This window comes from Micromys minutus, assembly GCF_963924665.1.
Source record: "Micromys minutus genome assembly, chromosome: 9".
Classification (NCBI taxonomy): domain Eukaryota; kingdom Metazoa; phylum Chordata; class Mammalia; order Rodentia; family Muridae; genus Micromys; species Micromys minutus.
In genome coordinates, this window is record NC_137978.1 from 58,262,604 (window position 1) to 58,279,403 (window position 16,800).

At 40.8% G+C, this 16,800-nt stretch overlaps 1 protein-coding gene and 1 pseudogene across 2 annotated transcripts in view; both read left to right on the forward strand.

Annotated features, from left to right (window-relative positions):
• Positions 1–16,800, forward strand: part of LOC308424371 (small ribosomal subunit protein eS4-like) — a 345,312-nt pseudogene that overhangs the window by 21,818 nt on the left and 306,694 nt on the right. The gene's annotated exons all lie outside the window — the stretch shown is intronic.
• LOC308424914 (zinc finger protein 431-like) lies at positions 4,456–15,169 on the forward strand (the record flags this gene model as incomplete). Its single annotated transcript, XM_080922106.1, has 4 exons — positions 4,456–4,504; positions 6,079–6,116; positions 14,778–14,904; positions 15,105–15,169. The coding sequence occupies 4 exons, from the start codon at positions 4,456–4,458 to the stop codon at positions 15,167–15,169; spliced, it is 279 nt and encodes a 92-aa protein (XP_080778232.1).

The following is a 16,800-nucleotide window of genomic DNA, read 5'->3' on the forward strand; positions in this document are numbered from 1 at the left end:
TAAGTTGGGTATCTAATACTTCACAATGGAAAGGCCCAGAAGATCGGGCCTTCACAAAATCACATCACAAATCCTATAAGATGGAAACTGGTGAGAGGGGCTCCAGCACATTTGAAAGGTTTTGTTCTTGCCGTTTTTCTTGTGCAAGACTTTAGGGTTGGAGTTGCTGCTGCTCAATTGGATGAATTAAATGCAATGTGTTTAGTTGGGCCCCGAAGTAACAAGGGTCAGGTGGCAGCATTGAATCACCAGAGACATGGTGATGGTAGTTATCAGAATGGACAGTGTAGACAAAACAGTGTTTATAATGATATAGCCTGTAATGGCCAGCACAGGAGAGGGGAACTTTATAATGGCATGACTCACTCAGACCTTTGGTACTGGCTAATCAATATGGTGTTCCCAGGCATTAAATACATAGGAAGCCTACTGAATATCTGTTTACTCTGTATAAGCAAAAAAATTCTCAATCAATTTTTTTAAAAAGCCTTCATCAGATGGTGTCAAAAGGCAATCTCGGCCAGTGAATCAATTTCCTGACTTGAGCCAGTTTGCAGACCCAGAACCCCTTGAATGAGGGAATGTCCAGGTTCCCCTGAGGAAGGATCTTGATAAGACATCTAAAAGTTTTGCTGTTAGTATTTTTCCAGTTCATCCCCAGAATGCCCTCTGGTTTTCTACAAGGGTAACTGTGCACTGGGGGAAAGGAAATAATCAGAATTTCCTGGTGTCCATTGGATACTGGTTCTGAATTGACACTGATACAAGGAGATTCCAAGAAACATGGCCCTCCAGTCAAAGTAGGGGCTAATGGAAGACAGGTGATTAATGGAGTTTTAATTGATGTCAAACTCACAGTAGATCTAGTAGGTCCTCGAACACATCCTGTGGCCATTTCCCCAGGTCCAGAATGTATAATTGGGATAGATATACTCAGAAGTTGGCAGAATGTCACATTGGTCCCCTGACCTGTGGAGTTCTTGCTGTTAATATTAAAAAATATAAATTTTAAAAAATAGATAAAAAATGAGTCAACCTAATAAATTCTTGTGCTTTAATAGTTTACCTCTGTTATACATTATTCTTTCTGGGGTCCACATATCAATTCAGGACTAATTAACTAGAATTTTAAGGTATATGAGTAAAAGAGTATTTTTTATATTCACAAAATAGCTAAAGATGATTCCTAAATGTATATCACAATCACAAAGCATTCCTGGATCCATGTTTCAAGGAAAGTCTTTGAAAAGGAAAATATGAATTCCTTGGGAGAAGTCCGTAGCTGGGCAAAGACATGTCAGGAATTATGCTTAATGCTGAGCAGAATAGCTTTCAGAAGGTGAAAAGATAGCAAGCTATGTATTGTGAAAAAGAAAAAAATCTTGAAACTAAAAATAAGTTGCGAACCGTCTAACATATGCAGACAGATTTTGTAAAAACATCCTAAATTTATATCAATTCACAAAAGTAAATTTAAACTACCCTTCTAAAACAACAGAAAATATACAACCATGACCAATTATTTTCCTTTTGGGAAAGGGAAGAAATGCCTGAAGTTGTCAAACTCTTTTTTTTAAACAACTTTATTTTACAGATTTTAAGCATTTTTTTGCATAAAATTATACAATACATTTTTGTCAGTACTTTTTTTTTCAGATTTTAAAATAATTTTTACATAAAACTGTATGAATATATTTGTTAGTCAGTACTTGATTTTTTTAAAGGTTTGATAGTATGCAATGAGCATAAAGTACATGTAAAACAAAATGTAACATGGAAATAGTCAAAGTTTTCTTGTTGTATAAAGATTTTTTTGTTTTGTTTTAGTTTGACTCATTTTTTATCTATTTTTTAAATAACAGGATTGTAAACACCATTACAATATTGCAATCATTCTTAAACACTAGACATACCACAGGAAGCTCCTTTCTTCAGACTTTTGAATCTTTGTTTCTTGCTTTAACATTAGAGATCTGGGGCGTTAACTTGTTACTGCAGCATAGTCTGACTTACCCTGACTAACACATGGGACATGAAAGTTAGGAAAAGCATTTTTACGGCTTCATGAGCAGAAGTCACAGGATAATACAATCCTCTAAGATAAAAAAAAAAAAAAAAAAAAAAAATCAAAAACCAAAAAACCCAAGACCACATGCTTAGCAGGGTATGGCATACCTGTTTACTTTGCACCAAGAGGCTATGACTCTGAAGCCAACCTGCTAAGATCTAGGCTTTCTTCATCTCAAGAACCTTAAACAGAACACACAAAAAGCAGATGCCTCTGAATGATTCAAGTTCCTATTTGATGTTTCTTTCTCATTTTTTTTGTTTTGTTTTGTTTTTAATGTACAAATCTGGCATTAGAAAAGTAAAAGTGTCTTTTAATTTGATTGGTTTTGTTTTATTTAAAGATATGAGCATGTGACCTACCTTCCTGACCTCTTGTGCATCACGCGTATGCCTGCTACCCACGAAGGCCAGAAAAGACCAACAAATTTTGTGGAACTGGAGTTACAGAAAGTTTTGAATCACCACGTGGCTGCTGGGAATTGAATCTGGAACCTCTCAACGAGCAGCCAATGCCAACCGCTGAGCCATTTCTCCAGCATGAAACTAAAAAACAAACAAATAAACAAACCAAAAAACAAAAAACAAAAAAACCCTTGTGTGTGTGTGTGTGTGTGTGTGTGTGTGTGTGTGTGTGAGTGTCTGTGTGCTCATTCGTGCACCAAAGCTGAGATTTAATCTCATGCAACCTAAAGCATACAAGGCATGGGAGAAACAAGATCCCTCTCTTGTAGCTGCTTCTACTCTAATGCTAATTTGACAAAGCTAGTATCCTGAGTGGGGAAGGTGGCACATGACCATACTCCATACTCAGGAAGTGGAGGCAGAAGGATCCAAAGTTCAAGGACATCCCTGGCTACATTGTAAGTTCCAGAACAGTCTAGAATTTGTGAGACGATATAGTAGAGAACACACACACACACACACACACACACACACACACACACACACACACACACAAATCTACATTTTCAGTAATGGGTGTGTACCCCCAGGTAGCCAGTGCTCTCTTAGGCAAAGTGAGACCAAATGAGGCCAGGACACCTAGACATCAAGAGGACCAGCAGAAAAGAGAGGCTTACATAGAAACAGGAAGTGTAGGGCTCCCAGCTTTATTAGCACACTACTCAGAGCACTCCCATTTCAGTCTGAACTAGAATTGGATCTCCTTGATCAAGAATTCTGTGAAAAATTACTCAACTCTATTTCTAGGAACCCAAGGTCAGGATATCCTTCCTAACTTATCTCAGCCTGTTTGTGCTGGAAGCCCCTCTGGCTAACTGCTTATCTTAGATTCTTTTAGAGAGTGTTTGCTTTTGTAAGGATCCTGCTTCAGCTTCCTGATGTGAAAAATCTGACCCTCAGGACACTTAGCATCCTTGGCAACTCAGCTCACTCTCCAGTATAAGAAATTGAAGAGCAATTGTGAGGCAGAATTATCTCTGTATGTTAAACCTGATTTTTGCTGGAAAAAAATCAACTCAACTATTTTAAACCAAATTGAAAGCAGACACTTATTTAACATTAAATACTGATCGAGAGATGGACGTAGGTCAGGAAAATTCCCCAGGAATTTGCCAGCTCGAAATGCCTCAGTCACTTGTTACAAGTGCTTAGACAATTAGGCCACCATACTTTCCCATGAGCCTTTGTTATTTCCGAGGAACTACAATTCCCAGCATTCCAGGAAGCCACGCGATTCCTGGGCCTAGGAGGCTTCCGGGGTTAATTTTGAGAATTATAGATGTAAGCTCTCCACCTTGGTTTCTGGAGGAAGAAGTGGACTTGCGTACTGGGTGCTCTGAGGGACGCTCAGGCAAGGTCCGAAGCTGCGGCACGGTGAGCATAGGGTCACTGCCCACGTCGGGGAGGAGCAGGCGGCGGCGCCTCGGGAGCTGGTGTGGTGGGTCCTCCCTGGGACACGGTAAGCAGATGTGGCCACATGTGGGGTCTCTTTTAGTCCTAGTCATTCCGTGGATCTGGTGGTTGTCTCTGAATAAGTTCACTATGGCTCCTTTACCAGACATTTGCAGTAGGGGCTTGTGTGCAGAAACATCTTTGGCAAAATGTCAAACTCGAAGAACCCTAGTTTTTCTTAGTAACGTCTAGAACTTCTGACCTTAGCATTTAAGATTTCGTTGTAAGATCCACTTGGTGTTCATTTTTTTGTGGCGGTTGTAAAAGGTATCTCATGTGTTGGCTAGCACTCCAGTATTAAGCTGTGATTTAGACGAGTAAAGGAATTCCAAATGCTTAGGAGAGAGTAAGTCACGCGGAGTAGAATTTAGGTGAGGGAAGACTCCCTCTAAAACACCCCACAGATAAGTACTATGCTAACCGTGCCTGTTAGAGATGGGATGCTAGGATTCACTAGGATTGTTCAGCAACATGGCTCCAGACCCCAACAAAGGAGACAACCCCGATTTACAACGAACCAGTAGGCCCATCCTCATCGATAAGTTCTTTGTTCTCTGCTGATGAAATGAGCCAAATTCTAGCCAGATTAAATAAAATGAAGTGCCAGTTTATTGGGAAGCTACTGTTGGGCAAGTTCACTGGCCCCAAAGTCCGAGGTCACCAGGAAGAGAGAGAGAAAGCAGGCATGAAAGTGAGATAAGGGAAGGGGGTGGAAGGGAGTGTAAGGGTACCAAATGACTGGATGATTTGGGAAAGAGCCTCTAGGGGGAAGGGCAGGGAATAAGGTAGGGATTAGGTCTAACTGAGGGATGCTAGGAAAACCTTGAGGCCAGATTTGCTTTTATACATAAAAGATGTACCTTAGTCTCTTGTGCCGGATATGAAACTCTTGTGCCAGGAAATGTTTTTGAACCCCCCCAAAACCAGCCAGGAGCCGTTTCCTATGTAGTAGTATTATGGTCTCTTTACTGCTTATAACCACAGTCCTATGTGGTGACAAGAGCAAGACAGGGAGGGCAGGTAGAGAAGCCTTGAACCCTCAGCAGGACAAGGTTTTATAGGAAAATAGGAGCAAGTGAGGGGATGAGGAAGGGGGTATCCAGTCTGCCATATATCTAATAGAATGACTATAAGCGGATAGGTGCTCTGAAGCAAGACTGGATACCATCACAAATGGTCTGAAAGTACATCTGGAACAATCAAATTAATCTTTGAGTAACTATTGCTAGGAAGTAGCTAGGGAGTAAAGTCTGCCAAGGACAAGCCATGTGGTCCTTCCTTGTATGTGGGTGCAGCTTGGGTTCTGCTGCAGGTCAATTTCGTGGGCTTTTCTTTCCTTTAAGATGGATGCTGGAACCGAGATGAAATGGTTTTGGCCTCTCAAAACCAAACATGCTTATCAAAGAACTGGCCTCTAACAAGCTGGTCAAGGTGACATCATAGGATTACAACAAACTGTAAGAAGTAGAAGAGAGAACAAAGTAGACACAGGTAAACACAGAACAAACCAGAAAGGGAGACAGAAGATTAGAACATATTGATAGAGTTAGTATGAGACCAAGCAGAGTGATTCACAAGAGGTGTGTGAAGTTTGGGGTGGGAGGAGTAGGATTGAATCAGTCAGTATGTAGAGGAGTTTTGAGCTAGAAAAGCCGAATTGAGCTGCCAGCAAGAGTTCAGGAAGAACTAGGAAAGGTGAACTTGTTCAGCATCAAATCTCTGAGTCTGAAAATATTCTAAGACTAGATATGATTGTACAGAGATTAGAAATTTCTAATGACTAGGCTAGGTAAGCAGACTGATATGCCTCAAAGAAGACAATTACGTCAAGTTAATAAAATTATTTTTACAGACCTCCTTCTCTAAATCAAGGAATATGCTTGGGAAAGAAAGTTGGTAATGGTCTGGGGCAGGACCTGTGGGGAGGGGTTATGTCACATCCTGAGGACCCAACTCTTGCCACCCATGGGGCTGTGGTTATCAGTCCCAGGTCCACTGTTGGCTTGTTCAGTAATGTTCCTCATATATCCCGTGTTCCCTGTAAACAGCATGGATTTGTTACACTCCTCCTGAGTTTGTCCCATTGTATGATAGTTTCTGATGACTTCAAAGAAGTCTCCCATGTTTCCACTGTAAGTAGTATCCAAGATGCTATTTTTCTTAGGAGTTATGGCATAACATGTAGCTTATGCAAGACTTCTGTCGCAGCATATTTTGATCATACTGTGAACCCTGAGTATAAGCATGATTAAATAAAATCAACTATAGGTCAAGAGATGGGAAAATCAACCAGGGAATAGGAAGAGAACCTAGAGTATTAAATAAGAAACCATAGAGACTAAGAGGCAGTTGGGAGGGCAGAGAGATGTCTAGGAAGCTGAAGGGAAAGACATTCAGTCTGGAGTGTCAGAAAGGGATTCCTTCTGGGATTTCAGCTGAAGAGGAACATCAATGGTGTGCTTTCTCTGCCTTTCTGAGCTAGCAGGCTTTCACCCCAGCATCTGGATCCTGAGTCCTCCTTGGTAAACTTGAATGATTTAGAATTTATTAAAAACTACCGAGCTCTCCACTGCAGCTTCATCTTTTCCATCTTCTACTTTTGCTGTCTTTCTCACTCTCTGGGACTTACCACTTAGGGAGAATGACCTGCTGTTTTAGGGCACTGGTGTCCTTATGAAATAATTGTGGGAATATCTTTGCTCTGTAGATCTCCTATCCACTGAAGTGTCTGGAATTGCAGTCTCCAGTCCATATCTAAACCTGGGTTCTGATCCTAAAAGAGACTTAAGAGTGACAGCCTATGTGGATAGCAACATCTGTTCTATGCTGATTTGTCTTTGAGGACTATCCAGAGCCAAATGCATGGTGTCATAGATTTTCGTAATTAATCTTTATTATTGTCATTAATTTTTCGTAATTAATCTTTATTATTGCGTAGAGCGATTTCTTCTCCCTGGGAAGGTGTACTAATCCTAGGACAGCTACATCTTCAACCTATTACCAAACTGTTTCTGAGACAGGCTGCATTGAGTCAGGTCACCTTAATCCCAGTCTGTTGCTCCCCAGGGCAATGACCTTGCTTTTCTCTTGATTAAACTTCTAAATTCTTTAGTTACGAGGCTGTCCCATAACCCAGGTCAGAGATTTCAGATAGGAGCTATTGGCTGTAGCTGTGTGTGTCAGGTTACAGATCTCAACAGCTAATGTTGGGCCAAGATGAAACAGTGTCTTACTAATGCCATTCCCTCTACCAGGGAAGAGTCTACTCTTTTTCAAACTCACTGTACTTAGCCGACTTTCAATTATATATATTTTAAAGTCAATTGTTGCTATTACTCTTTAAATTTCATTTTCTTTATTCGTCACTGCTCTGGTCTCATACTTGTTTCTACTCTCCAGTGTCTCCAATTCACTAAAAATTCCATTTCTTTTTCTCAAGGGGTTTCATATTTCTTTATAGCAAGGCCCCATGTAGCTTAGCCTTCCTCATACTGTGTAGCTAAGACTTTCTTTGAATCACTAATCCTGGCTCTACTGTGCAGCTCTTTTCAGGCTGGGCCCTGACCACTGAGTGACGGTCCTCCTACCTCCCTGGATTGTTGGCGGGATGAAAAATAAAGAGGGACCTGTGTAAGAATTGAGTTTAGTGAGTGAAGCCACTATGAATGTACTGAACAGGTATCCTTCCTGTAGAGTGGAGCATTTTATTTAGGTAAATGCTCAAGCTGGGTCTGAAGTAGCCCAATTCCCAGTTTTCTGAGGAAACACAATATTCACTTCCATAGTGTCTGCATTAGTTTGTCCTCCCACCAGCAATGGAACAGTGCTCCCCTCCTCCACCTCCTTGCCAGCATGATCTGTCACTTGTAGTATTGACCTTAGCTATTCTGAGTTGTTCGAAGAGAAATCTCACAGTAGTTTCCGTTTGCATTTTTGTGACAGCTAAAAATGTTCGGCATTTCTTAAAAGTGTTTCTAGGCTATTTGAATTCTGTCTTTTGAGAATTCTCTGCTTAGACCTGTATCTCATTTTAAAATTGAAATTTTTTCTTTGAACAACTTTGTTGCTTGAGTTCTTTATACAATTTGTGTTTGTGAAATATATATCTTGGTTAGCATATTTTCCCATTCCTTAGGCTGTCTTGTCTCTTAGTCCAGTTGACTGTGCTTTTTGCCTTAGAGAAGCTTTTCAGAATCATGAGGTACGATATATTAATTGTTGGTCTTAGAGCCTGAGCCATTGGTATTGTATTCATAAGGTTGTCTCCTGTGCTGGCTCATTCAGGAGTGTTCTCTTTGATCAATTTCAGTTCCAGTTTCTGGTTAATTTTGGGGTCTTCCATCCACTTGGTTTTGAGTTTTTTTCAGGGTGATGAATTTGAATTTATTTTCATTTTTAAAAATGGAGAGATACAGTGTAACTAGCACCATTCTTTTAAAGTACTATCTTTGTTTCATTATGTATTTCCTTATATTATGTGAATTCCTTAATCAAAAACCAGTTTTCCTTTGTGGGTGGAATTATGTTTGAGTTTTTGATTTGATTCCATTGATCAACATGTCTGTCTTTATGCCAGTGCCATGTGGTTCTTTTATTGTTCAGGATTGTTATTCCATATGAAGTGTTGGAGTTGTTTTTTCAAGGTCTGTAAACAATTCTGTTGTAATTTTGATCAGGACTAATTAGAATCTGTAGGTTTTTGTAGGATGGTCATTTTTGCTGTGTTAATCCAACTGTTCCATGAACTTGAGAGATTTTTTTTTTCTATAGTTCCTGATGTATTCTTCAATTTCATAGCTTCACTCCGTGGTGAACTGATAAGATGCAGGGGCCATTTTTTTTCCTTCTTTCTTTTCCTTTTCTTTTCTCTTATTTTCTTTCTTTCCCTTTTTTTCTTTTCCTTCCTTCCTTCCTTCCTTCCTTCCTTCCTTCCTTTCTTCCTTCCTTCCTTCCTTTCTTTCCTTTTTTCTACCTGTAGAGCCTTGCACTTTGTTTGAGCATGCCATCAATTTTTGGAGACAGTTTGATGAGTTGCTGAGAGGGCATATTTCTTTGTGTTTGGGAGGAATGTTCTGTAAATATCACTTGGTTTCACTTATTTATTTCTTAATTTATTTAATGTATATGAGCACACTGTAGCTGTGTCTTCAGACACACCAGAATAAAGCACCAGATTTGTGAGCCACCATGTGGTTGCTGGGAATTGAACTCAGGACCTCTGGAAGAGCAGTCAGGGCTGTTAACCGCTGAGCCATCTCTCCAGCCCCCCATACTAAACTTTTTAATAATGATCTCAGGGATTTTTTATTTGCTTCTTTCAATAGGTTTTTGTTGTTAATTTGTTTAGAAATTTTTATTTATTGAATAACAAAAAGTATATATTCTGGGCAAGTCACTCAGAAAATACTCTTCTTGGGGTTTGCTTGACTTAAAATAATAACACCCAGGCCCTTTACCACCTGCTAATTAAGATCCAGGGGATCTGACACCTTCTTCTCTGGTGTGGCACTTGTATACACATCAAAGACATTCCTGCTAACACAGGTAAACATACACAGAAAAACAGAATAAACTTGTTTTCACCTGGGCGTACGACTTATAAAGCAGTTAGTGCAAACACACTGTTTCTTTAACAGTCTTCTTTCTTGCATTTGGTTTTTTAAAGTTTACATTTCCTTACACTGGTGCAGACTTATATTTACTTTTCCATCCCAGGAAATAATAGAATATCCAAGTGATCCTAAATATACTATTTTTATCATAAGAGAATGAGATTTTTTTTATTACATTTAGTTTCTTACAGTCCAGTCATTACCCCCACCCCTGTCTACCATCCCACAGTTCCTCATCCCATTCCTCCTCCCTTCTGTCTCCAAAGGACGCCCTCCCACACAAAGGCCTCCCCACTCCTTAGAGCCTTAAGTCTTTCAAGGGTTAGGCCTTCTTCTCACTTGGGCCAGACCTGGCAGTGCTCTGCTTGTGTATGTGTTGGGGGGCCTCAGACCAGCTCATGGATTCTGCCTGGCTGGTGGCTAAGTGTCTAAGAGATTTCAGGGGTCTGGGTTAGTTGAGACTTCTGGTCTTCTTATGGAGTAGCCCTCCTCCTCAGCTTTTTTCACCCTGTTCCTAATTCAAGCACAGTGGTCCCCAATGGTTGGGTGTAAGTATCTGTATGTGTTTTAGTCAGCTGCTTGTTGGGCCTCTCAGAGGACAACCACTCTGGCTCCTGTCTGCCGCACCATCTCATCAGTAATAGTGTCTGACCTTGGAACCTCCCCTTGAGCTGGATCCCAAGTTGGGCCAGTCTCTGGACCTCCTTTCCCTCAGTCTCTTCTTGTTTTTTGTCCCTGCAGTTCTTTCAGGCAGGAACAATTCCCAGTCAGATTTTTTTTGACTGTGGGATGGCTATCCCGTCTCTCCACTTGATGCCCCATCTTTGTACTGGAGGTGGGCTCTACAAGTTCCCTCTCCCCACTGCTGGGCATTTCCTTTAAGGCCCCTTCCTCTGAGTCCTGAGAGTTTTTCTCATACCAGGTCTCTGGTAGATTCGAGAGGTTTCCTCCCCCTGAGCCCTGAGGTTGCATTCCTTCTGCTGGCCTCAGGGCTTCTCGCCTGTTCTTCCCCCACAGTACCTGATCATGTTCCCTCTTTCCCTCCTACTCCCTTCTCTCATCCAGGTTCCTCCCTCCCTCTATTTCCCTTGATTGTTTCCTTCTCCCTCCCAATTAGGACTGAAGCATCCTCACTTGGGCCCTTCAGCTTGTTAACCTTCTTGAGTTCTGTGGATGTATCCTGGGTATTCTGTACTTTTCTGTCTAATATCCACCTATTAGTACATACCATGATTGTCTCCTTTTGGGTCTGAGTTCCCTCACTCCGGATGATATTTTCTAGTTCCATCTATTTGCTTGCAAAAACTCAGGATGTCCTCATTCTTAATAGCTGAATAGTATTCCATTGTGTAAATGGACCACATTTCCTGTATCCATTCTTCTGTTGTGGGATATCTGGGTTGTTTCCAGCTTCTGGCTATCACCGAGAAGGCCACTATGGAACGTGTGCCCCTGTGGTAAGGTGGGACATCTTTAGGGTATATTCCCAAGAGTGGTATAGCTGGTTTTTCATGTAGATCTATTTCCAATTTACAGAGGAACCTCCACATTGATTTCCCTAGTAGTTGTACCAGTTTGCGCTCCCACCAGCAATGGAGGAGTTCTCCAGTACTGAGCCATTTCTATGCTCTGACCAAACCTCTCCAACTGGAATAGTCCCTCACTTCCAGTGCATTTCCTGTTAATGGAGAGAAGCAGAGAGCACAGTGTGAGAGCTGGCCAGTGATATTTGTGTATCTTGATTTTTATATAATCTTATTGTTCTTGTTGAAAGCACTAGGTCATATTTACAGGTCTGCCTTTGCATCTCCTTTTATTCGTGGTGCCATCTATGCTGTGTGATTTTTATTCATTAGGGTCTAATTATATTTTTTCTCTGGAAAATGGTAGACATTCACAAGTTTTCCTGAAAATGTACAATATTGTGTTACGGGTTTCTTGAGTTTTTGTTGCTTTGGGGACTTTCTGTGGAGAAAGACTTTTAGTTTTTCTCTGCTTGATCACCTCGCCTTATTTCTTCACAAATCTGTGTTTTCAGTTGTTGAAGCCATCAGTGTTTGGGGTTGTGCCACAGAAAAGGGACTGACATGGCTAAAACACTGGATTTGGGTTTGTTTCTGTGTCCTGCTTAGCTTCAGCCCTGACATCTCAGAGCCTATACCCATCTGAGGGAGCATTAATTGAGGATGTGCCCCCATCAGAATGGCTGGTGCTATGCCTGTGAGATTTCTGTGTTGATTGATGTCATAAGGTTTTTCCCGAGAGTGGCCATATCCCTAAGCCAGTAGACCTGAGCTGAATAAGATATTTAACTGAGCATGAGACAGTAACCAAGCAAGACAGCAAGCCTGGCCGGTGTTTGCCCGTGGCTTTGCCTTCATTTTCAGCGTCAGTTCAGTGTTCTTCCACCCAAGTGTGGTTTGCAGAGTCAGAGCCTCGGTGGTGGGGTGAGAAGCCCCACTTACTGTTTAAGAGTAGAAGCTGTTGGGATACCTAAGTTATAAGACACCTGCCGGGCTGGAGAGATGGCTCAGTGGTTAAGAGCACTGGCTGCCCTTCCAGAGGTCCTGAGTTCAATTCCCAGCAACCACATGGTGGCTCACAACCATCTGTGATGGGATCTGATGCCCTCTTCTGGTGTGTCTGAAGACAGCTACAGTGTACTCATATACATAAAATAAATAAATAATTATAAAAAGACAGCTGCCATGGAGAGCTGCCTGTAGGGAATGGAGACAACGACATGGTAAGATGGATGAGAAACTCCAGGAGTATGGCTATCGAAGCCCTTTGAAACTGAAGCCCCTGTGTCTGAAACAGAGCCATAGCATTTGTTGTTTTTTTTTTTCTTGCCTTGATCCAATCTGTTTCTCTCCATTAAATACGAAGGGGCATTCTCTGTCACTGTATGCTGGAAAGATGAGACTTGTTTTCTGGTTTTACAAGCTGTGGCAACAAGATATTGTCTGGAGCATCAGAAGAGACGTTAGACATTTGAACAGTGTAGGGGTTGTTGCAGGCGCTGAGGATCACTGAACTTAGGATAAATGCATTGTCATCATGGGATGACCTTCAGCACATGGTGACCGGGGTCAGAAGCTAGTTGGTTAAATCAGAAAACTTCCAGAAAGGATGATGCCTCTGAGCACTGTCTCTCTATGGTGGCTTTCTTTGGGGGAGGTTCATGGAGTTGTAGGAGAAACATTTCTAGGTGAAATTCCTTATCAGGATGGGATTTGAGTGTCTATAGCCTCAACCCATTTCTTCCTTCTTTGTGGCTACCGTGTTGCATCTGAAACTGCTCAGACAGCTTCCTTCTCATGCTGTCATGCATTCTCCATACTAGCTTTGTTTCCTAAATCACGTAAGGTACAGCAGAAGCAAGTGCTATTCAATACTAAGCTATTTTTCTAGCCCGATGTTGGCCTTTTTACTTTAATTATTTTTAATCTTGTGTTTGTTTGTGAAGACAAAGTTTCTCACTGTGTAACCCTGTTGTCCTGAAAGTAGGTGTGGACCAGGTAGGCCTCGAACTTGGAGATCCATCTGCCTCCGGTTCCAGAGTACAAGGGAGTAGATGTGGGCCAAAATGCCTGGCCTTTTGTCTTTATGTTATTGGCTGATAACCCTGGATTGTAGACATTTGTACATGTCAAACCATAGGCTATTGTCCTGAGCTTCACCCACACCTTGAGTTTTGTTTGATGTTATGTGTTATTTTAAAAATCATGCTTCCTTCTTTACCCAGTGATGCACTCCTGTTTTAGCTCCAAGACCATGCTCCCACCAGCTTTCCACCGGCCACCTCTTCCTCCCGGCTAACTTTGCCAAGCTGCCATCAACCACCTCTTCTCTTCCACTCATCTTATCTCTGAGGAAGAAAAATACTAGACAGCTTTAGTAATTTAGAACTTGCCAGGTAACACCAATGCTGGGCCAAGAATCCCCTGCCCTAACCTTATCAGGTAGTCTATTTCAGCCATCCTCCAGTGGTGGAGGTCGCTGTTCCCAGCCACCCAAGATCTTACATGGTTGTTGCATGCTTCCTATTCCAAGGCTTGGCTGGAAGGCCTTCCACCTTCCCTGCATGCCTTCTCTTCCTCCTGGGACCTGGAAGTCCCACCTTTCCTTTCGCCCAGCAATTGGCTTCCACTTTCTCTATTGACCAAATCAAGAACCAATTTAGGAACCAGATTTTAATATCAGCTCCTCCCCCCTACATTTTGAAAATGGGCAGAGAGTATATTCTATTTCTCAGAATGGCATATATTCTTGACATTAATGCTGCCTGATCCTTCTGAGTCATGGAATTGCAGGCATTTGACATCTTTCCTACCTGTTCTGTTTTGAAAATTGAGCTTGGAGTGATGGGTACTTGTGAGCCCCCATGTAAGCAGTTACAATTGAGTGCACTTATTTGTAAGACCAGCAAGAGCTCTTAACCGGTGAGCCATCTCTCCCGCCCTATGTTGCTTATTTATGATCTACATTTACTTTGGTAATATTTTCATCTGTCCGGTTGTGAATGTGTAAACACACACTCCCCTTTAGTGAGATGTTATTGTTACAGTGTCAACTGGGGCACTTTGCCTTTCTGTAATAGGAACATGGGACTGGAATGAATGAATAATTCTTTGTAAGAACTTTATGAAAACCTGAGTTTTATTCTTTTTTTTTTTTTTTTGTCTGATTTTTGCAGGGAGTCAAGGTCTTAATATGGACCACTGACTTTCCTAGAACTCATTGCATAGACCTGGCTCGAATCTAACTCAATGAGCTACACCTGTCTTTGCCTCCTGAGTGCTGGAACTAAAGGCATGAGCTAGTACACCCAGCTCGCCTGTCATTATTTCTAGTTAGTAATTGTTCACACAACTTCTCTGTCTGTTTGTCTCTCTCTCTGTCTCTGTCACTGTCTCCGTGTCTCTCTCTTCTCTCTCTCTCTGTGTAAATTGGTATTTCTCTTGCAAGGTTATATTCTACTCAAAGGTCACAGAAATGACAGAGGTGAACTTCACTATTCAATTTCCTTCTGGAATCACTTGATGACATTAGAACTTCTGTCATAAGAAATAAGTGAAGGAAGCACCAGAATTATATGACTATATTGTAAGGGATAACAACATTTACACTGTTGTTATCATCACAGTTTCTCTTGTACACGTGGATGAGATATTTTAGGATGCAGTTAGCTATGAAGATGTGCATGTGAACTTCACTCAGGAAGAATGGGTTTTGCTGGATTCTTCACAGAAGAGTCTCTACAAAGATGTGATGCTGGAGACCTACAGGAACCTCAGCGCCATAGATAAGATGGAGAATTTTCTTTCACTTTTTTAAAATAATAGGAGAACTCTTTTCTATTGGTGCTCTTCTGTAGTTCCTGTTGTGAATGAGGGAGGGTGAGAAGAATAAATCAGATGTGGTTCTAAGGTTCCCTGAAGCAGGAACATACATTTTGCCATATTTCCAATAACATATCCGACATTTTCTGGTACTGTATTTTAGGCTACAATTGGGAAGACCAGAATGCTGAAGAACACTGTCAAAGTTCTAGAAGACGCGGAAGGTAATTTTTGTGTGCAAGCTGATACCACTATGCCTGTGAAGAAACTGTAAAGTGTCTTGGAGTTTTAAAGAACAGCAACAGTTTCAAAAAGCACTCCTTTAAGTATATGGATGATTAGTAAATTCTCATCAAACCCTGCACCTCATTGTCAGATATCTGATTTGTGATTGCCAGACATTCCTCAAAGAAGGAAGACACAGAAACAGTGCCTTATTAGATATCACTATTTGAATCATAGCACCATAAGAACTATGATGTAGGAGTGCCAATCTGTTTAGTCTCATATCACTTAGAGATTGCAGAAGGTATACACATTGAATAAGTGATATATATGTATTTGTGTGTGTCCAAAGCCTTCTAATATGCATATGGCTCATAGTAAAGCTGATGTTACTCATATACTTGTAGTAGTGTTACTAAATTTAGTGAGAAGTGCAGTTTATGAGAGTCAAGACGGTTGTTGTGGAGATATCTCAATTCCTATACCACAAATTCAAGAAAAACAAGTCAACCTGTGTGAATGTAATGTGGAGACCTTTCATTTTCACAGTTATATCACATGTGGTGTGATAATGTATACAAACCCCATGAGAACAGTGATATTGAAAAAGGGATGCACCTCTCTCTCTCTCCCAGAACAATTAGAAGATATGTGGTAGATGCTACATTGAGTGGACTTTCTGAACGTGATAGACAAAATTACAATTAATTGGTTTCCCAACTTTTTTGAGAATACAGCCACAGACTCACTCGACAGAAAATTCCTATGAATACTAGAAATGTGGGAATGTGTGTCCTAGCTCACTTTACAAATGGAGTATACTTCACACTATGGGAAAAGTTGTGAATGCAATCAGTGTGGAAAAGCTGAGTTCTTCCAGCTCTTTTCAGTTATATGAAAAATCTCATATAGAAACAGGATGCTATAAATGGGAGCCATGTAATAAATGTTCTTAAACACTGATAATCTTCAAAGACTCAAGAGATCGTATAATATGGGGAAATAGCATGATTGTAGAAAAGGTGATAAAAGCTTAAGATCTGGTTCCTCCTTACATTAGACCTCATTGTAAAAAAATAAGTCATAGAGATAAGAAAGGTTAGTCATGTAATGAATATGGTAAAGCTTTCTCATGTGCCAATTATCATTGCATGCATGAAAGAAGTCATGTTGGAGAGGAACCCTATCGATGTACTAAAGATGGTAAAGCCTTTGAAGGTTACAGTCATCCTCAACAACTTGAAAGAATTCATACTGGAGAAAAACCCTATGAAGTTATTCAATATGGTGAAGACTTTGCATATCACAGTAGTCTTCAAATATATAAAAGAATACATATTGGAGATAAATCTTTTGAGTGTAATCAGTGTGGTAAAGCATTTACATATCATAGTCAACTTCGAAGACATAAAAGAACACATACCGGGGAGAAACCCTATAAATGTAATCAATGTGGTAAAGCCTTTTCACAAAACGGTCATCTCATAATACATAAAAGAACACATACTGGAGAGAAACCCTATGAATGTAATCAGTGTGGTAAAGCCTTCGCAGATCAAAGTCAACTTCGAATACATAGAAGAACACATACTGGAGAGAAACCCTACAAATGTAATCAGTGTGATAAAGCCTTC